Genomic DNA, 22,533 nt, shown 5'->3' with positions numbered 1-22,533 from the left:
GGTACCTGCAGCGGAGAGGAACAAGGGATGGTACTCCGCGTATTTTTTGATCCCCAAAAAGGACAGAGGACTGAGACCCATCCTGGACTTAAGAAACTTGAACAAGTTCCTCAGGAAGGACAAGTTCAAGATGGTTACCCTTTCTCAGATCCTTCAGGCCCTTCAACTCCAGGATTGGTTGGTGTCATTGGACCGCCAGGATGCTTATTTTCATGTGCCGATTCATCTCAAGCACAGAAAATACCTGAGGTTCGTAGTTGGCGGCTCACACTATCGGTTTCGAGTCCTGCCATTCGGATTGACCTCTGCCCCGAGGGTCTTCACCAAACTGATGGTAGTGGTGGCAGCGCACCTCAGGATAGGGGGGATTCACGTCTACCCCTACCTGGACGATTGGCTGATCAGAGCACGCTCTGCCGAACAGGCACTAGATCACCTGAAAGTCACCTGCCACTTCCTCCACAGACTGGGCTTCTCCCTCAATTTCAAGAAGTCACAAATGACACCTTTTCAATGGCTCCAATATATAGGAGCTGTATTAGACACATACCTGGGAAAGAGCTTGCCTCCCAGGTCGAGGGCTCAAGACATTCTTCAGATGGTTTCCAAATTCCAAAATGCCCAAAATCTTCAGGCCTACGACTTCTTAAGGTTACTCGGCCTCATGGCATCCTGCATCTTTCTGGTGCCAGAGGCACGTCTGAGAATGAGATCCCTTCAATGGGCTCTAAAGACTCAGTGGTCCCAGTTCTCAGGTCGAATGACGGATCTTCTCCAAATTCCGAACAAGGTTCGTCAAGATCTTCTATGGTGGACTTGTTTAGAGAATATCCTGAAGGGAGAACTTTTTTGGCAACCATGGCCGGAGATCACAGTAGTGACGGACGCCTCACTCAAGGGGCGGGGAGCTCATGCCAACGATCTGACAGTCAGCGGTCGTTGGTCTCCATCGGAGTCCAAACTACACATCAACCTTCTGGAGTTGAAAGCAATCAGATTAGCGCTGAAAACTTTCCTGTCATCTGTTGGGGGAAAAAATGTCCTGATAATGATGGACAACGCAGTGGCCATGCATTATCTAAACAAAAGAGGAGGTGTAGGGTCACTACCTCTGTGCAGAGAGGCAATGCAGCTCTGGTATTGGGCAATCCAAGAAGGAATCTCTTTAACGGCAGTTCACCTAGCCGGGGAAGAGAATATGACGGCAGATGCTCTGAGCAGGCAGAGCACGGTGTCCCACGAATGGGAACTGGCTCATGAAGTCCTTCAAGAGATCTTCGCCCTTTGGGGAACCCCTCAAGTGGACCTATTTGCAACCGAAATCAACCGGAAGTGCGAAAGGTATTGCTCAAGGGAATTTCCCCCAAGAGGAATCCTGGGGGACGTGTTTGTGGTGGAGTGGAATTTCCCACTATTGCATGCGTTCCCTCTGATTCCCGTCATTCCTCAGGTCATCAGGAGACTGAGATGCTTCGGAAACCAACTGATCCTAATTGTTCCGGATTGGGCCAGGAGAACGTGGTACCCGGACCTTCTAGACATTACCATCTGTCCTCCAGTACGTCTTCCTCAGAGAGAGATCCTTCTCTCTCAAATGGAGGGTCGGGTTCTCCATCCAGAGGTCTAAACGCTCAACCTTCACGCTTGGTATCTGAAACGCTGAGATACAAGGATTGGAACCTTCCAGATGACGTCATGGAAGTGTTGCTTTCGGCAAGAAGACCAGCAACAAAGTCTCTATACCGTTGCCGTTGGAAACAGTTTTGCAACTGGTGCAGAGAAAAGAATGTCGATCATTTTCTATGTTCTATTCCGGACCTCCTGACCCTAGCACATAGAGGTCTGAATGTTGGAACCATTAAAGGTTATCTTGCAGCGCTTTCCATCTTCAAGCGCTCGTCGGAAGAATGCTCCTATTTCAAAATTCCTCTGATAGTGCAATTCTTAAAAGGACTCACTAATGTGTTTCCTCCTTATCCAATTCAAGTGCCAATTTGGGATCTCAATCTGGTACTAAAATTCTTAATGTGTGCTCCTTTTGAGCCTTTGCACACTTGCCCATTAAGATTACTGACATGGAAAACTGCTTTCCTAGTTGCTTTAACATCTGCAAGAAGAATGAGCGAATTGCAGGCACTGTCTTCTGGGCCACCCTATACTGTGTTCCATAAGGACAGAGTTGTGTTGAAGGTTAAACCCTCATTTTTGCCAAAAGTGGCATCTGATTTTCATTTAAGTCAGAACATTGTTTTACCCGCATTCTATCCTCCACCTCAGCCTAGTAAGGAGGAAGAAAGGTTACACAGGTTGGATCCGAAAAGAGCTTTAAGCTTTTAAATTTCTAGACTTTCTAAGCCTAGTATGGACAATCAACTGTTTATTGGCTGCACAATTTAAAGATTGGGTCAGTCAGTGACAAAACAAACAATATCACGCTGGATTGTGCTTTGTATTTCAGAATGCTACAGATTAGCACAAAAAGACCCACCAGAAGGTTTAAGGGCTCATTCCACCAGAGGCATCGCCTCTTCGACGGCCCTTCAAAGAGGTGTTCCTATAAGGTCCATTTGTGAAGCAGCAACTTGGTCCTCGCTGCATACCTTTTCAAAATTCTATAGCCTGGATGCTTCCCAGTCTAAGGAGCTGAATTTTGGTAAAGCAGTACTATATTCAGCCATCTAGGGGTATCAAAAAAAATCTAACCCCTCCTCCAGAGAAAAATTGTCCATACTGCTTTGGGAGTCCATCTAAGATGAGGAATACGTTGGAGGACACAATCCACTCGAAGAACAAGTTACTTACCAACTGGTAACGTTCTTTCGATTGGATGAACCTCCAATGTATTCCTCATCGCCCTCCCACCCTGCCCCTCTGTAGATTTTTCCGGGTTATTGCCGCTCTAACTCTCGCAAGGCAAATACCTGTCTGCCGGCACAGTCTACAACAATGAGAAATCAATAAAGAAGGTGGGAAAAGCAGAACTGAGGACAAGGGGCGCCGCGCGTGCTACTTATACACCCGATGACGTCACCCTCGATGGAGGCCTTCGAGGGACCATCGAATCGACATCAACGCACAGCGCCCTCTGCCGAGAAATTCTTTTCCTAAACCGCTAAAGCTGGATGGAATACATCTAAGACGAGGAATATGTTGGAGGAACATCCAATCGAAAGAACGTTACCAGTTGGTTAGTAACTTGTTCGTTTGCATAAATCTTGCAACTGGTGCTCATGAGCAAACGCATACTCCTCAACATTCTATATTATCACCCTGTTGCTTTATACCAGGTACCAGAAAGTGAGATGACCATATACTACAATATTCCACATAGTTTGCCCAGTTATCTGCCTGCTACGCAATCTACTATGCTTAGTCTCTTTCTTGCCTCTTACATAATGAATACACAAAGGGAACTAGATGCTTACGCAAAGTAGTGATCAATTGTTCCATCCAATCTGTACATCTACAGATCTACTGCAATACCAAACACTGTAGTTAGGTGCCAGAGCTCGCTTTGCATTATGATTGTATTATATTTTACCACCTGCAGGAAACAACTGGCCAAACTGTTTCAGAGCTTTTTTTTATCATATCTATTTATTTGTGTTTATTCATGCAGCTAACCTTTTAAATTTTACAGACACTCATCTATGGCTCGCAAAGTCTTTTCGCCCACTCGCATAGTAGAGTAGATTTTAATACAGGACGAGTAGCATTTACAAGAGGTGTTTGAAACTTTCATTTAACATTTACCTTGTTTGCACTATATGTGAAATAAATGTTTCACTGTCAATGTCTGGCTTCTGGGTGGCATCAGGGTGCCAAACAAAGTGTTTTTGTAGTGGCATGCACCATTTTACAGAAATAGCATTTTAAATGTGTTGTCCTCCGTTACTAAGTGTTGAGTGCATTTATCTTAGGTTCAATAGGTTTTATGTTACCTGACCTGCCGGTCTAGCTGAAGTTTAAAGAATAAAGATTTTCCATAATAACTTACTTAGTCTTAATTCTATTAAAGACACGGAGGCGAGCATTATGCTTCTCTCTCTTTATTAAAACAAGTAAAGAAAGCTCAGCAGCAAGATATTTTGTGCACCTGTGTGCAGTATAGATCATATGCATAAAGAAAAGGTGCACTACATATAACAAGATGTAACATAACATAGAAAATACATCATAATATATCCATAAGTCTCTGAGGAAAATTAATAAAACTCAATTTCCCAGAAGGCTTCCTTAAGTTCATCTAGAGGCCACTAGCATGTTATCTTAGTCCTCCAATAGGCATCTGTATCCCTTCATAAACAGTCCTGAACATGATGTAACTTCCTCTTTCGAGGCTGCGACCTTGGCTGTCCATAGTAGAATAGTAACTGTAGTCAACTGGAAGAGGAAACTGTTCCGAGCTCCCGATCAGACGGACTTGTCTGCAGGCGCTGTCAAGAGAAGGATAAAAAGGTAAAATTACTTCATGTATATTACAACTTTAGTTCCCTTAGCGGGGTGGGAGAGAAATTTCATTGAGTTATTTTGATAACATGCATATAGTATTCGAACTTGTCGAGATTCATAGCCATGCATTTAATAATTCTCAAACGTAATACATGCTATTTTCTCGCCGGGGGGGATAATGCTTGCCTCCGTATCTTTAATAGAATTAAGACTGTCTAGTAAGTTATTATGGAAAATCTTTATTCTATGTCAAGACCGGAGGCTCACATTATGCTTGTTTAAAGCTTACTTACCACGATAGATGCCGGCTGATCTACTGGTTTCAGGTAGAATTGCTTAAATATTGATTTGCTTGCTCAGTGTGCCATTCTCAGGTCTTCTAGGCGAACTCCAGCTTGAAAGGCTCTGGAGGCCATGGCTCCTCTAATGGAGTGGGCTCCGAAGTGATGGGTATCTATCCCTGCCTGAGTTAGTGTCCAACGCACCCAGCGTCCTAAGGTTGGAGCGGAAACCTCTTTGTGTAGTTTACATAGACCTATCAATAGCTGCCCATTAGGAGAGGTCCTAAGAGGGGCTGTCTTCTCTTCGTAAACCTTCAAACACTTAACCAAACAAAGATTGGGCTGGTCTTTGAATGCGGGGTAAGAAATCACTCTGGAGTTGCATTTCGTCCTCCTGTGTACATGAAATATGATGCCATCAGCAGAGAAAGTTCTGCCCGCTAGATCAAGAGTTCTGACATCAGAGACTCTCCTGCAAGAGACCAGACAAAGAAGGGTAGTAAGTTTGCCGGATAAGGCCGTACGGGATAGCTCCTCAATGAAGCTGACCGCCATGCGTGACATACTGGGGACTCCATCTTGACCTGAAATCCTCCAGGCCGCTAGGATCAGCGACCCGCTGAGAAGAAGGGGGTGACACTGTCCTGATGGATCTAGTAGGAGATCCGGAAGCTGGGGTAGTAGGATTGGAGAATCTGAAGAAAGTTCTGGAAGAACTGGATACCAGGTCTGAGAGGTCCAGACCGGCGCTATGAGGACTAGTTCCGAATGTTCCTGACGGGCCTTCGCCAGGGTCCTCCCTATCATGGTGACTGGAGGAAAGGCATTATGGAGTCCTTGTGTCCGTTGTTGCAGAAATGCGTCCGTCGCGGCTGCTGCCGGATCCGGCCTCCAACCGTAGAACATTGGTAGTTGGGTGTTGAGTCTGGATGCAAAGAGGTCTATGGACATGGGACCCCAGACGCTTTGGAGGCGGAGAAAGACTTCTCTGTTGAGCCTCCAGTCGCTGTAATCTGTGTAATGTCGGGAATACCAATCTGCTACTGTTGTAAAACCAGGGAGATACTCTGATGTGACTGAAATTCGATGCTCCAGACAGAAATGTCAAAAATCCTTGGCTAATTCAGCTAGAGGCCTCAATTTGGTGCCACCAAGATGATTCATGTATCTTACTGCTGAAATTTTGTCCATTTTCAGCAAAATACAACAACTCGCTCTGTCTCTGGCAAAATAGCGCACCACGAAAGAGCCCGCAAGGAGCTTCAGGCAGTTGATATGTAGATCCAACTCCTGAGGTGACCAAGTTCCTCCCGTGGTGACGGAGCAGCATCTCGCTCCCCAACTGGAGCGACTGGCATCTGATTCGATGATGATATCTGGGGTGGATCCGAAGATCGCTCTGCCGTTCCAGGCCTCCATGTGGGTGAGCCACCAGTTGAGCTCCGTTCTCGCTTGAGGTGACAGTGTCAGGCGTTGGGAGTAAGAGAGGTTGTGTCTTAAGTGTTGGCACTTCAATCTCTGTAATTCCCTGTAGTGAAGGGGGCCGGGAAATATTGCCTGGATGGAAGAGGATAGCAAGCCTATTACTCTTGCTACCTCCCGAAGCAAGAAAAGACTCCTCTGTAGAAGTCTGCGTATCACCCGTTTGGTGGAGTGAATCTTGGCTGTTGGAAGGTGAAGCTGAGAATTCTGAGTTTCTACCACGAACCCCAGAAATTCCAGACTTCTGGATGGATGGAGGATAGACTATTCCCAGTTTGAGGAAGCCGAGACTGTGTAGTAAACCTATGGATAGTCTGGTCTGCCTCTGAACCAGTTCTTGTGATTGGGCCATGAAGATGATGTTGTCCAAATAAATTATAAGTCGGACACCTTGTTCCGTTAGATGGGCCACTACGGGCCGCAGAAGTTTGGTAAATGCCCAATGTGCTGAGGAGAGTCCGAAAGGTAGACCTGTGAACTCCCAGTCTTGATTTCTCCATGAGAATCTTGGGTAACATACGTGTGCTTGATGAATGGGCACTGCGAGGTAAGCATCCTTCAGGTCTAGGCGCATGAGTCAATCGTTTGGTCTCAGGAGATCCCTGAGCATGTGAATACCTTCCATCTTGAAGTGGCGGTAAATAATGAATTCGCTGAGAGCTTTTAAGTTTATCACTGGGCACACTTTTTGTTTTCTGCGCACCAGAAATATGGGGCTGAAGAAGCCTCCTTGATTTCAGCAGGGGCGAATCACTTGTTTCTGATGCAGGCTGCGTATTTCGCCGTCTAGCGCTATTTGGTCTGTTTGGGACATCACTATAGGGGTAGGGCGACCTACTTAAATGGGCTGGGCAAAAAACTGTAGGCGCAGACCGCCAGCTATGTCCCTGACCCAAGCATCTCCCGATAAGGCATCCCAAGCTCCTGCAAACATAGCTAGCTTCACTCCTATAGGCATCTGTGGCGCAGGCCCTGTTATAAGTGCACTGACCTGAGGATTGTTGTTGGGCTGGATGTCAAGCCGCTCGTCTCGAGGCACGCCCTCTTTCACGTCCTCTTGAAGGGAAGAATGTGTCGGTGCGTTCTTGCCAGGTGTTATGCTGGTCTCTGGAGTGCTGAGGTCTTTTATCAGATAAATAACGGCCGGAGGAGCCACCTCTACCTCGTCCGTCCCTGGAGAAAACCTTGGAAGCGAAAACTCTTTATTGAGGCCTGGGCTTTGTCCAATGCGGTGAATGTTCTGACGAACTTAGACATTTCCTTCATAAAAGGATCTCCAAAAAGCAGGCCTTGAGCTGTAGGACCAGACTCTGTGTCTGCTAGTTCGCTCAGCTTGGCGTCGATCTTAAATAATATTCCTTTCCAATACTCGGTTGATGTGGCACAACTAGCATTTCCCAGTAGACAAATGGCCCACTTAACCCAGCCTGATAGAATCATCGGGTCAACGAAGTCGGATGTGTCGCTGGCTGCTTCCGCTAGGTACAAGATCTTGGCTAGTGGACCCGCAACATCCAGGACCTTGTCCTGGCAGAACTTCCAGGCACAGTCTATGCCTTTCCTAGGGTCCTTCACATTTTTGCCCAAAAAGGTGATCATTTTAGAGTCTAGCTCTGGAGTTAGAGCTACTTTGTCTGCGATATCAGGGCGGGGGCATTCCGCGCGGCGTCTGGCTCTGATCTCTTGTCAAGGGGTTTGTGCAGTCTGGAATAAATGTAATTAGCTGTTCTGGTTCCCAGTCGGTGGATCTGGGATGTATTAGGTCCTCCGGCGTGAACATCCCCTTTGAAGGAGATTTATTTCCGGTGTTGTCTCTGGGGATGAGGGCTGCCGCAATCCCTGAGTTTGACGGCTTCGAACTCTCAATTTGAGAGTCCTCTTCAGAGTAGGTGTGGGAGTAATCGGCGTCGTACACGCCTCTGCTTTGATCATCTTCCGTGCCCTGTCTATCTTCCTCCGGGCTTGAGGGTCTATCACCCCTGTTATCCTCCTTGGGGTTAAAGGGTCCATCGAGGGAAGGGGTTACCTTCCTGTTCATAAAGGCTTTCTTTAGCCTGGAGAAGGCGTCTGATACGGCAGCAGTGGCAGGCTCTGGCTGGCTCGGGGGGGGTCAGAGAGCTTCTGCTCGTGAGAGCCGGAATACATCTCCCTTCAGTAAGGTGCTTCCTTTTTTTGGGTCTTTTTCCTCCCAGGTGGAGAGGTTTCTCTTAGGTGCTCCTCCATAGTATCCAAGCAGTGTTTAATAGGTAGGAGCATGTCACTTACTGCTTTCTTAATGCTGGTCTCAACTGAAGATCCCAGCACTTTTTGCAGGCGATTCGCCATTGCCACTTCATCAATATAGCAGTTATGTTCCTCACTTTTAGACCAAGCCTGATCTGACTGAGGAGAATACTGCGCTGCCATAATTAATTTAAAGCACCTCACACACCTCTTTTATTTATTTATTTATTTATTTATTTATTTATTTATTTTCTGGACACCTGCTCTCTAGCCCAGTGTGAGGATTGTCCATCTGTAAAGGATCCCAGTCCTTAGGACTAGTTTTCAGCTGAATTAGGATATTATCTCCTCTAATTTCCTTTTTTTTAATGCAAATTCGCTATTTAAATAATCAGGAGGCAGAAGAAGAAGGATTCTGGCGCTCGCCCTCGCAAAGACTGTTAGAATTCTAACTGTCATGCGCACTAGAGTGCCGGAATCCCGAGTAAAAGACCAGGGAGAGCAGGAGCTCCCCTGGTGGCTCGCAGGCGATGCTGCGTGCTCTGGGGAAGGCCGCGCCAGCTTCCCTGTGCTTGAGGAGAAACGAAGGCCCGGAAGAGCGAGCACAGGCTCAGTGAGGGGTCCGCTTGTGCGGACCTGAATCAGCTGATAAACTGAGGCCGCTCGAGGAATAAAAACTCTGTGTGCGGCAGTGCCTCCGACGCCAGCAGGAAGCAGCTGCCGTTGGAGGGAAACCATGCAAATACGAGGCTACAGAGTCATAGCTAAACGAAAATAAACAAGAAAGAGGCACACTCTGAATATTAATACGCATTTAAATATATTATTTACGAAAATAAGTAAATCATCAACAACGTTATATACAAATCTTATAAACACTTCATAAATGGTGTTAAGCATAAATGTACTTATCACTTGCTGTGAGCAGCAAAGAAAGAGGACGTTACATCATGTTCAGGACTGTTTATGAAGGGATACAGATGCCTATTGGAGGACTAAAATCACATGCTAGTGGCCTCTAGATGAACTTAAGGAAGCCTTCTGGGAAATGGAATTTTATTAATTTTCCTCAGACTTATGGACATATTATGATGTATGTTCTATGTTATTTTTTTTATTTATTTATTTTTTTTAAAGAATTTTATAAATTTTTCAACACAACCAACAATACAAACCAAACACACAGTGCAATTCACAACCATTACATTAACATCAATTAGTCTTTGCCCATTGCCCCCCTGATCCCACCCCCCTTTAGGAGCCCGTTTGTCCTTCACACTCAGTATCTGCTACACGCGGCAGGGTGTCATTTTCATCGGATTCCTCTGGACCTAATATTGTTCCAAATAGTCCAGATATCAATGTTTTCCATGCCATCAGGGTACCCACTTCTTCTTCCCAAGTCATGCTACTTGCCTCCTGCCATATCATTGTTTCAGCCTCCGCCCATTTCTGTAATTCCTTCCACCACACCTCCACCCGTGGTTTATGACACTTTTTCCATCCCATAGCTATCCTTTGCTTTGCAAGTATTTTCTATGTTATGTTACATCTTGTTATATTAAGTGCTCCTTTTCTTTATGCATATGATCTATACTGCACACAGGTGCACAAAATATCTTGCTGCTGAGCTTTCTTTACTTGTTTTAATGAAGAAAGAGAAGCATAATGTGAGCCTCCGGTCTTGACATAGAATTAGTAAGGTGTGACTCCTCCTTATTTTAGTGGTTCCCAAAACTGCTTTATTGCTCATTTCATGTATTCGATACAAATAACGTCTGGTGACATTAACAATATTAGTGCAAAATTGCTAATCATATGTCTGTTTGCTAATCGAAAAAAATGTATTAGCAAACTCTGTTCATCAATTTTTTAAAACTAATTTATGCCTTGTTTGAAGTACTTATTTGCAGTGCCCATCACTTGTGATTCATTCCAACCCTTCCTAACCAATCAAAGCGTTACCACTGGGGGGCCAACATGCATGCCTAGACTGGCTGACCACTGTCACCACCCTCTTCACCGTCAATGCGCTTGAACGTTTGGATCCTGAGATCTTAAACTTAAAATATGGACATCTTATACTACCAAGAAATTGCATGGAGAATCCTGCATGAAGCTAAAAGACCATCCACACCTAAATCTCTCTGTATATAAAAGGGAAATGTGTGGATATGTGTGTGGGTCTGTTTGAAATGCTGAGCATGCTTCCCAAGATTCTACAAACCTGTCATTTGGCATGTGGGTAGGTTCTATGTTGTAGACAATGTAACAGGTATAACATTTACCTTTTTCTGATTTAAAAAAAAAATATATTGAATATGTTTTATTGCATTTTTTAAACCGCAAAAAACACCAAACTGAGCAGTATTATACAGCATATTGTCATTGTATAAATATTTCCACACCAACTTAATACTACTTAACCTCCCCCTAGCCTAGCCTATGCAACACGTCCCTCTATGCAGTCTCCATCACATTGCATCTACCCTGCTTGGTGCGGTCTCCACAGCCTCCTCTTCGCTTCCCATCGTCAATAATGTTACTGTTAGCGCTATCCAACATTGGATGTCCCCTCCCTCCTCTATTTTGTATACCCTTGGTGCCCTCTCCCAGACCCGTGTCTCTGCTGTAACCCATTTCCCCAACTCCCTCCACCATCTAGCTACGTACGGTGCTTTCATATCCTTCCACCTCATGGCTATACTTCATTTAGCCAATTTGTACATCAGATCTTTGAGTTTATTCAATGGTTTATCTTTTACATTCCTCTTGTATCGGACCAGCATGCAAGCCTCTGGTGTCTGGACATCTAGTTCTACGCCGCTCTTGGCAGCTTTGTGCGCCATCTCCCTCCCGAACCCTTGTACTATCGGGCATACCCAAAACATATGTACGAGTCCCACGTCCCCCTACCTGCATCTGGGGCATTCCTGTCTACTTGCACCTTTTAAACGCTGCAATGGAAGCAGGTGTAAAGTATGCTCTTTGCGTAATATACGATTGTATTAGCTGTAGACTAGCATTCCTGGAGACCCTCCTATGATAAAGTATGACTTCTTTCCACTACTTGTCCTTGAATGTTCCCCCAACTCTTTCTCCCTACATTTCAAATCTGATCGCAAGGTTTGGTCAATCAGTATCTCGGAGATCCTAGAGATGGCATGGCCGTCCTCCGCTACATTGAGCAGCGTTTCCATTTCATCGCTCCGTATAGTCTCCTCGTCGCTACTTGGCCACCTATCTCTCAATACCTTCAGCACTGTGTTATGCATCAGGAACTGGCCTGTGTGTATGCCCGTGGCTTCTTGCAGTTCAAGAAACGTGATCAGCCCTCTTTCATTCCGCAAATCACCCACTGCGGCCACCCCACACTCTTCCCATCTTGATAGCACCATTGCCTCGCTGCCTGGTTTCCTGTCTGGAATTGCTGCTATCAGAATGTGGTGAAAGCGGGTCTGCTAGCCCCATAACTCTGCAGGTCCTCTTCCAAATTCGAATGCCCAACTTCACCAAATAAGGATGACCAGTTGGTTTCCCATGGGGGATCCATAGAAGGTCCCTTAGGTATCTCCGTTTCATGACCGGTTGCAGCAATGCTGTTTCCGCCGTGGGATTGTCTGCCATCCATTGTACCACATATTGTAGCTGGCTAGCTAAAAAGTATAACTCGAAATTTGGCACCTTTAGCCCTCACTGTGCATATGGTGATTGCAACGTGTTCAGAGCCACCCTATTCCTCCCCTTCTGCCACAGGAACCCCCTACATAGTCTTTCTAGGTCCTGAAAAACTGCCCCAGAATGTTATACGGGACGTTCCCGAAGCAATGCATGAGTCTCGGCAGCCCCACCATTTTTAGTAGCGCTGCTCTGACCATCACTGACAGGGGCAGCTTACTCCAGAACTCCATACATTTTGTACCTTTTTTCAGAATTTTCTTTTTTTTTAAGCGGTCTGCAATGCTTACCCCTGCCATATGTCTCTTTGCGCCATAGTTATACGTTCATTGTTCCTAAAGTTCAACAGTTCATGAAAACTTCGGCAGTTGATTGTTCCTAAACTTTCCACAGTATCAGCATTCTAGCTGACATTAGAGGCACTCACTTTTGAGGTCATGTGGGTGACACAATACAGTGCTTTTGTAGTAATGGGGGCGACAGGAAACAGTGAATGTCTCTTCAGGGTTCCATGTGTTAATATCCCCGCAAAAATATTGCAATACAAAAATATCGCCATATTTTTGCGCCGATATTGAGCCATGGACCCTGCGGGGGACACCCCCGCAACCCCTGCACTATTTTTTAAATGTGCGGGTGACACCCCTGCTCCCACAAATTATCCCCCCCTCAAAAATATCACCTATTGCGAGACAAACAACTATATGTACGGCGATATTCTTGGTGGGGATAATATGTAGGGATACCCTCTTCAATAGTGTCCGCAATGACTTTGTCCATCACAATGAGGCAAATATCTCATGATAATTTCAGAAACTTAATTTCCTACGGAAGTTGATGAATGTATGCCATATAACAGTATGAAGCTTACATGCTTCAGCCGTACACGTACGGGTACGGCACTTCAAGCTTACACGCTTCAGCCCTACACGTACAGCACTTATGTTGAGGTCGCTGCTGCCTCTGCTGTAGATCAGGACACCAATAATTTTGCTGTGCAATATCAACACTCCAATTCAAAGTAGCTGGAACTCATTTACGGGATCCATGCTTTTCTCATGGTCGGCTTTGTGGCTTACTCCAGAGTTCGGAACAAAGACAATTTGTTCACACTAGTTCCTACAGGAAAGACTAGCAATATTGTCTACAAAGAAGCATTGGTTTAGTACATTAAATTAACTTCAAAACTAGGTCTGAAGTAGGCATTACAGTGAGAAGCACAGGTACACCTGCTAGTGGTATTTATTTTAAAGTAAAACGTTTTATTTATGGTCTGTCAAAGAGCATGATGCTCTAGTTGGGAAATCAGACCTTCAAACTACTGTTATCATTGTTCAAAACCAACGCTCCAATCCTTTCTGCTTCTCAGAGAGCAGCAATGTCCTCGAAGGGAGCGTCAACTGCAAAGGAGGATCTGAGCTGACTGGAGGGCTTCAAAGGGAGTTGGCTGGCAGCCTTCGAGGGGAAGTGTACATGGTTCACCTTGAACTCTTTCTTTGTTAAATAAAACAAATAAAAACAATGAACTATTACATTATTATTTAAAATGTATTTGGGTTCCCACTGGACCCATTGGAGTATCCTGATAGTTCTGCATTATCAAAACAGGTAAGTAACTTTACCTTGCATAACTGTTTACAATTTTTATAGTAGGGCATGTCTTCTTTTTTTGGATGTAGACTTATGTTTGCATTTCTTTTATTCTTTTTTCTGCAGGGAATTTCTTGCACTTAATGTATATGTGGCCTTGTGTTACTATAAACTGGACTACTATGACGTCTCCCAGGAAGTCCTTGCTGTGTACCTTCAGCAAGTGCCAGACAGCACCATTGCCCTCAACCTCAAGGCGTGTAACCACTTCCGGCTCTACAATGGCAAGGCAGCTGAGGTACCACACCCTGTCCTATCCCTTAGCCCCCATCTGTGACATGGTCTTTTTCTAGTTTGTCTGATTCACAATGGCAATGATTGGCTAAACACTCATGTGACCCCTTCCACCCCTGTAGGTGTTTGTGTTCGAAGTTACAGTTCCCCTATTCATTAGTGCTACATTTAGGGCAGTCTCAAAGAGTAAAGTTTGAGCAGGTCAGGTGAATTCCCATAACTGAAGAGGTGTCATGCAGGTTGCACAAAGAGTATGTCTCCTTCATCCATTGAGCTGTTTACCCACGTTTATAACCTGTCCCATTTGTTTATGCACACATATGTGTGCAACAGGAATACTAACCTCCCCGAGGTGTCTAACACAACTCCAAATGTATACCTTGAGGTTAAACACACATCTTGTTAGAAATCTAAGCAACTGTGTTGGCTTGCTGGAAAGCAGTGTCCCTCAAGAAAAGCACTTGGTCAGTAACATAACTGGCTGAAGATTTGGAAGTGTATAAAAGGGGCTGGGCAGAAAATAAAGTGTGTTGTGCAGCAGCATGGGTGGATGAGGACCCAGGGTGGTGGATAAATCAGCACCAATTGTGATTGGCTACTGTGTCAATCAAAATGTTTGACAATTGGGGAGTGAGTTTTTGTTATGTTTTAGTATTGTTTCAAAGAACGTTCCCTAAAAATTCCCCCTGTACAATGGTGTTGTCTGGTGCGATTTTGTGTGTTCTGGTTTTCCTCTTTAGGAGGGCCCAGTTTTACTATAGTGTATGAGCCGTGGCAGGAAGATAGTGTGGAAAGGTAGCTGCATGGCACTGACAGTCTAGATCTTGCCTTGTCCATTTAACTGTGGAAATAGGGTGGTGTCGGACTCTGACAGATTATCTTGAGTCAGCCTCTTCTTGGTTGGTCAGTTTGGTTAACTTTTTATTGGAATCGTTTGATTCAGCTGTTATTGCTTTTTTAGCCTTTCTAATGGGCCTGTTTGGTTCTGAAACTTGAATGTGTGCAGAGTACCAGTAGAGGCATTGCCCTTTTTCTATTCTGTACAACTTGCCTCATCTATTTTTGACTTTTGATACTCTTTAAAATGGCGTGAATGATGTTTGGCAGTGGGGGAAGAAAAGTAGCGGGAATTCTGTTGCTGCCACTCTTTCTGTGCCATCAAATTATACATTTTGGCGGATGTACCGCTGGCATAATTACCACATAGTAAATCCACCGGTTTTAAGAGTAAAGTGGCGGATTCACCTCCAACCTGTTGCTGGAGGTAAATCCTACATTTTACCTCCAAAAATCGGCGGATTGATGATCTGCCAAAAATCCCAATGGTAACTACGGGACCAAGCAGTAGTAACAGTAATTGAATTTGGCGGTATTTCGGCAGATTTACCACTGGAACACCTCCAAACTCCAAATAAGGCAAACTGTGGTGCTGTTTGCTATGGGTTATCTCAGGTGAGAGATGGTAATTTGTTTCAGACTGTTAATGTAGCAAAACGGAAGAATAGTTTAACTCTCAGTGGATAAACATGCAAATGTTTTATACCAGCAATTTCTAGCAAGAAAACACAGCATTCCATCCTAACCCCCGAGCACCACACACCGCTCTGTGCCCCCAAGTGTGCTTCTCTTATATCCCACAAGATGCTTATCCCCATATGTTTGCAGTTGCCTACATAGGCCTTCTGGCATCCGGCTCCCGCCTCGTACAAGCAAAAGGGTGCATTCTATTGTTGTGAAAGTATGTTATCTATTTCCATGATCCCCATGTAACTTGTGCTAATCTACATCCCGTTTGTGATGATGGATTTTACATAGGTGCTCCACCCCCTTACACACTTCCTTCCGCTATAAGAGGGTCATTGTTCATACTTTCTAGAAATGGTTTAATCCACAAAATAGCGGGCGGCCAACATTCACCCAGTTACCTCAAGCTCATCAAAAAGTCCTGAGCTCAGCATCTCCTGAGGCACGCTTACCCAGACCTTATTGTCTCGTGTGTTTTTGCAATTATTTTTGTGTTTGGAAAATTAGGCTTTTTCCCTGTGTCCCGTTATCAAGGATCTCGTCCCTCTATCCAGAACACTTGCTTTTAGGTGTCGTGCTTTTTTCTTTGTTGCTGTAATCTCGACTTCTCCCTTTTCCTGGACACTTGATTCTAGATTGTTGCTCTGCGTGTGTTGTAGATCGGTCTTGTGCACGGCAGTTTCTCCTTGCCTCCGCACCCTCCCTCCATGGTGCTTGCAATCTCACCTATCTTCTCTAACTGTTGCTCTATCACCTATCATATCTCTCTTTCGAAGTGTGGAAGGAAAAGGTTCATAAAGGATCTCCTTGTTGCCATTCCAGGCCTGCACATTGCTGACACCTATGTCAATGCTTCTTCCAGACAGACTGTCACCAACATCCTCTTTGTCATTCCCTCTCCGGACCTTTGGATTCCCCATATGGTCTCAGTGCTCTCCCCTTTCTCTTCCTCTCCCATTAATGGTGGCACCCGTTGGGATGTACTCTTGGCATACTTCCTTTCCTCTAGGACCATCATTCATTTCTACCTAAATGGCACTGTCATGGTCCAGGGCTCTGAGCCCAACCTCCTCCTTCGAATGGATTGATTCCTCCCACTTGGTTCCTCATCTTATGATATCTTTGTTTCCAGCTTCAGCTGCTTCGGAAAAAATGTTCTTCTCTGCAGAGTGCGCTGTGTGTCGACACTTTGGACCCGATGTCCCTCGAGGGCTTCCATCTCGGTTAACGTCATCGCCAAGTGCATATATATATATACCATGTGCAGCACCCGTTGGCTTCAGTTCCAATTTTCCGCGAATGCGATATCCATCACGAATTACGGTACGCTTCAGTTTTCATCAGGAAACGTTTCATTATGTCCATGTCTTGAACACCGGTTACTCCAAAGACTGGCTTTAAAAAGTGCCTTAAATGCAGCACCAAAATGTCCATTACAGACTTGCATAAAATATGTATCTGGTGACTAGGCATCAAGCATGAAACCTTCGACTGTCGATCTTGTCAGCCGATGACAGGTAAAGCCTTAAAAGAGCATGAAGCTTAATTGTCAGCGGGTAGGATTGCCCCAAAATCCACTTCTACTCCATTGAAATTTGGGTCGTCCCATGTGTTGAGAGATTCATCTCCTCATAAAAAAAAGATCAAAAAAACGATCTCACTCCAGGAGCAGACACTCATAGATCACCCTGTTCTTTTTCTTCTTCCTCAGATACTTCTCAGGAAAGAAGTTTAGTCTGCCCGACTAAATCCTCTACAAAAGATGAGTGGGAATATTTCAGAAAACAGATGGTTAAAATCCTCGGGAAAGAGGCCCCGTCCTCCTTGAAACACCAAAAATGTGTCCATGCTCCAGTCGATGACCAGCATAAGGCAGAGGCAAAACCCTGCGCACCTTCGAGTCCGGCTCTTAAGCCTAAACCTTCTTGAGATTCTTTGAGTACTCGATAGGGACGAGAAATCATCCAAGACTCCATCGGGTTGAGTCCCTCGAAGCATAAGTCGAAGAGTACGTCGTCGATACCATCAACGCCACGGACATCGATGCCGAAATCATTGATACAGTCTAAAACCAAGACATTGATGCCTGCAGTGGAGTCAACGCCTTTACCACAAAAACCTCAGGCAAAGGAAAAGGTTTTTAAACCTTTTTAACCTCAATATGACAGTTATGAGACATCTGATGACACCCCACCTTTTGACCTTCAATTGGATACTCCTAATATACATAAGGCTACTCTTCATGGCCCAGAAAGTTTTTTTATCTCAGAGGAAACCAGAGTCCGGGAGATACATGATACCCTACAAACAGCTAGCGGTGTTGAGACTTCTCCAGAATTAGACTTTGGGAAACTAGATCCGGCTGATCATGCTAATGCTTCAAACAGAAGTCTGATGACTAGGGTTCTATATTTTCTAGGATGGAGTAGACCTGCTCCTCCATTTCAGCAGGATGATCTCACAGACATATTGGACAAAGTTCCTCCAAATGATACGATATTGCCCTTTCATGTGGCACTTCGAAAAAGAGTAATGGCAAACTAGGAGGTTCCGGAATCTAGTCCTGCAGTTAATAGAAACCTCACCAGAAAATACAGACCATCCAGTAGCGACCCAAGCTACCTGTCAAAACATCTGACACCGGAAGGTTTAGTGGTCCGAGCAGCTACGTCCACCTCTAAGCAAGCTGCGTACCCAACTATCTCTCCAGATAGGGATGATAAACGTATTTATACCTATGCAAAGAACGTTATTTTGCCTGGAAGAAGGGTATTAAAGCCTGCTAACTCTACAGGTGCACTGGCAAAAAAAGGGGAGGAAAGAAACGGCTTCACAAGCGATGGCAAAGAGGTCATGTGTGAGTCTCTTCAGCGTGGTCTGGACTCTGCTGACAGCATCAGCATAGCCATGGTGGCAAGCACTGTTATACGCAGGTTTACGTGATTGAGGAAGTCAGGATTTGCACCTGATGTACAATCTAGGCTCCCCAACATGCCCTTTGACGGCTCTCATTTATTTAGTAATAAGGCTGACGAAAGCCTTGAAAAGCTGCAGACCTCAAAAGCGGCAGCCAAGTTCCTATGTGCCGCCATCAGGCAGCCACAGCCATTTCATCCCAGCGGATCATTTTGGAGGGGTATGTCTTTTCATTTCTATTCCTCATTTGGAAGAGGGAGAGGACAGGCTGGTCAAAGAGGACAAAGAAGATTCCCCTAGTTGTGGACAAGCGAAAGGTGCAAAGCCCGCCCAAGCAGCGGCATCTTTACCAACAGCCGCTGCTTCAGTCACCTCGAAACCTCTCTGAGGTCTTAACTCACGAAACCCTGGTGGGAGGCACACTGTCAAGGCTTCTGAGAGAATGCCATGGTATTACTTTGGATGCATGAGCACTGGAAACAGTAGCCCAAGGTAACAGCCTCCCCTTTACTCAGAGACTCCAGGATCATCCACCGGGAAGCCATTCGCTAAATGTTCCAGATCCATTCCTTTTGCAGGAAATGTTGAGCCTGCTAGAGAAAGGTGCTATAGAGCCAGTACCTGTAATGGAGAGGAACAAAGGATGATACTCGCCCTATTTCCTGATCCCCAAGAAGGATGGAGGACTGACACCCATCTTGGGGTTAAGATACTTGAACAAGTTCCTCAGGAAGGACAAGTTCAAGATGGTCACACTTTCTCAGATCCTTCAGGCCCTCCCGCTCCAGGATCGGATGGTGTCATTGGACCTTCAGGATGCTTACTTTCATGTGCCAATCCATCACAAGCACAGAAGGTACCTGAGGTTTGCCATTGGCGGTTCTCATTATCAGTTTTGAGTTATTCCATTCGGGCTTACCTCTGCTCGAGGGTTGTCACCAAGTTAATGGCGGTGGGGGCAGCGAGTCTCAGGAGAGGGGCAATTCACGTCTACCCCTACCTGGACGATTGGCTGATCAGGGCACGTTCACCCAAACAAGGCCTGGAACATCTCAGCGTAACCTGCCACTCTCTCCACAGACTGGGATTCTCCCTCAATAACAAGAAGTCTCACATGATACCATCTCAAAAGCTCCACTTCCTCAGAGCGGTCCTGGATGCATCCCTGGGAAAAGCCTTGCCACCCAAGGTGAGGGCTCAACACATTCTGCAGATAGTCACCAAATTCCAGAGTGCCCAGCGTCTTCCGGCCTTCGACTTTTTGAGGTTGCTCGGCCTCATGGTGTCATGACTACTGGGCTCCCCCTCAAAAGAATTTCCAAAATTTCCTGGGTGGCCGCTTACAATTCCTGGTCTAAGGATAGGTAGGGTTGGGCTATGCTACTAGGGCTCTTCCTCATCAACCAACATGGCCGCCTGGTGTTGCAACCCCTAGATTGAGCAAGCGGTCTAGTTTTCTGTCACTCTGGAGTACTTAAGCCCCTCCCCTTTGTTCAACGGCGCTTCGCGTCTTCAGCTGTGTTCAGCGGACACTTACCGCGGTTCATCCCTCTGACAGGAATTCCTCAGTTCCTTTGTAATTCATAGATACCCCCTCACTTCCTCCCCATTAACATTCCTCTTTCTCCCCCTCTATTGTGCCATGGTCATTTGTTTTCCCGTGCCATTCCCGCAACTACTATTTCGTGAGCTGAGTGAGGAGTTGTCGGGAGACGCATTCCTTTTGGCGTTCGTCTGTGAGGAGTTTTCGAGACACTCATCCCAGTTCAGTCACCTTTCCACAGCAAGTATCATTTACCTCATTAGCTTTCTCCACTTATTATCCGTTCCTAATGGCGAGTGCTCTGCTTGCATTTTTTCTCCAAGGGCAAGTGTATGTTTAACCGCCTAGTAATTGTATTAGTATTATGGAGCCAGTGGGTTTAGTGTGGAGATTTTGTTTCGAGGAACAGAGGTGTTCCGTTTTTTCTGTCACTGTTAGGTACACAAATACTACACATGAAGGTGATTTAAATGTTTAATGGGCGTGGCCTGGTGCTCATGGAGTGAGGAGGCTGGAATCCCGAGCTCCGGCCGAGCCCGTAATCCGATCCTGACTAGTGAGCCCATCCACTAGCAACACCGAATACAAGCTGACCCACTTGAAGCTGGGACGATCCCCCTTCCTTCGCAGCTAAGCCCGACGAAAATCGGACGGCGGGGACAGAGCGGGAGCTCTGGCCCGGCATCCCCCCCGACCCTGAGTGTGACGCGCAAGATGGCGGCCGCGGCGCACTGACGCTGCGGACCTGAGCGGCGAAGGCGGAGCGCCAACAGCGGCCGCTGCCTCTCCTGTCGCCTGGAGGAGTTCGGTGGACCGGAGAAGGCGAGATCCGGCGCGGACCCCCTGGAGCTCTCGGCGCCGACCGAAGACCACGGCGCTGGGCGCTGCGGACCGTGCGAACCAGCGGCCCACACCCGGGCGGCCTCGGCGGAGGGGCCCCCAGCGCCGCCAGCACCCTGCAACCCGGCCCATCCGGGCCGCGCAATAACGGGCGGGATTCCCCCCGCGGAGCCTCCAGCGGAGGACAAACGAAGAGGCGGCCAAGACCTGGGGCCAGCGCCACACGCTGGTTCCCGTAGGCGGTGAGACGCGTCCCTGGGCCCACCTGGGTTGCTGCCTCCCCCGCCCTGGGGGACTGCGGCTGACTAGCACACTGGGGCCGCGGATGACGCGCGTCCTCCACCACTAGCCACCACAACAAACGGGGGTGACCCCGAGAGTCTTGTCTACCCGGACACACTGCGACACCGCCCCCAGCCCCCCATCCTTGCGGAGAACAGGCCCCCGGGGCCAACATCACACCCAACACACCCAGGCAGGACACGGCCCTGCACCCGGCGCCGCTGACTCAAAACATCAGCGACCCTGGGGCAGCACGGACCCCCCAGACCTAGAGGAGCATACCGCAGACACTCCTTACCACGACAACTCGGAACACCGCAGGTGGGGCCACCGGCGAAACGGACTGGCGGGGCCCATGCAGCAACCCAGCCCGAAGAGGCGTAACGGCCGAGCGAACAACGCCACAATGTCCACCCTGAGGAGCAAGCCCAAATCGGCCACATTGGACCCCTTCCTCACAACCAAGGTCCACCCATCCGCCCAATCCACCCCAAAGGGGGCGGTGCCGCAGGACACTCAGGGGGAGAGCCTCGCAAACAGCCAAGTACTTGAGGCAATAGCGGCCCTAAAGGAATTCATAGACACCAAGATAGGGGAGGTAAAGGCCGATATCCAGCTCATCCGTCAAGATGCTCGCAACCTGACAGAACGTGTCACTAACATCGAATCCGCCCAGAAAGACACCATGGAGGACACGAAAGATCTTAAAGCCGAGGTGGCAGATCTCAGGAGGAAGGTGGGCATCCTAGAGGCAAGGTCGGAGGAGGCGGAGGGACGAGCCAGGCGAAATAACATCAGGATCCTCGGCGTCCCTGAGGGAACAGAGACTCCCGACCCAACCGCATATGTAGAATCCCTAATTCAGCAGGAGATTGGGGCCGAGAAGTTGTCACAGGGTTTCGCTATAGAGAGAGCCCACAGATCACTCCAGAAGAAGCCTCCCCCAGGCTCGTATCCCCGACCCATCATAGCGAAGGTTCTCAACTTCCGAGACAGGGAAGTGATCCTGAGATTCTCCAGGGAGGGTGGAGCAATCGACAGAAACAACTCCAAAATCACCATCTACCCGGACTATACACAATCGGTACAGAGGGCAAGGAACTCCTTTGTCCCAATCAAGACCAGACTGAGGCAACTAAACCTGAAATACATGCTGCTGTACCCATCCAGACTAAAGGTGATCTACAAAGGGAGAGCGATTTTTCTCGAAACCCCGGACGCGGCCACCATGTGGATAGAACACAACAATCTGGCTGAGGTCCCTGAAGAACCTATCCCTGACAACAGCGTCGCAGCCCGCAAAGCACGATAACCTGGAGCCAGCGCCTTTTCTCCTGATCCGCACATAGAACTTCAACCTAGCACAATACAACGAGCATGCTGGACCTCAGCATGACATGAGAGTGCAATATGATTACGAGGCCGGCC

At 46.9% G+C, this 22,533-nt stretch overlaps 1 protein-coding gene across 2 annotated transcripts in view; it reads left to right on the top strand.

Moving 5' to 3' along the window:
- Positions 1 to 22,533, top strand: part of IFT56 (intraflagellar transport 56) — a 1,056,475-nt gene that overhangs the window by 343,949 nt on the left and 689,993 nt on the right. For both annotated transcript variants that reach the window (XM_069652706.1, XM_069652707.1), the window contains one exon: positions 13,833 to 14,004. In XM_069652706.1, the coding sequence (XP_069508807.1) occupies positions 13,833 to 14,004 (172 nt within the window). The remainder of the gene's footprint in view (positions 1 to 13,832; positions 14,005 to 22,533) is intronic.

This window comes from Ambystoma mexicanum, chromosome 3p (assembly GCF_040938575.1).
Source record: "Ambystoma mexicanum isolate Mex_15411 chromosome 3p, UKY_AmexF1_1, whole genome shotgun sequence".
In the NCBI taxonomy this organism is placed as follows: Eukaryota; Metazoa; Chordata; class Amphibia; order Caudata; family Ambystomatidae; genus Ambystoma; species Ambystoma mexicanum.
Note: the sequence above shows the minus strand (reverse complement) of the source record. Positions and strands in the feature narration are given on the sequence as shown.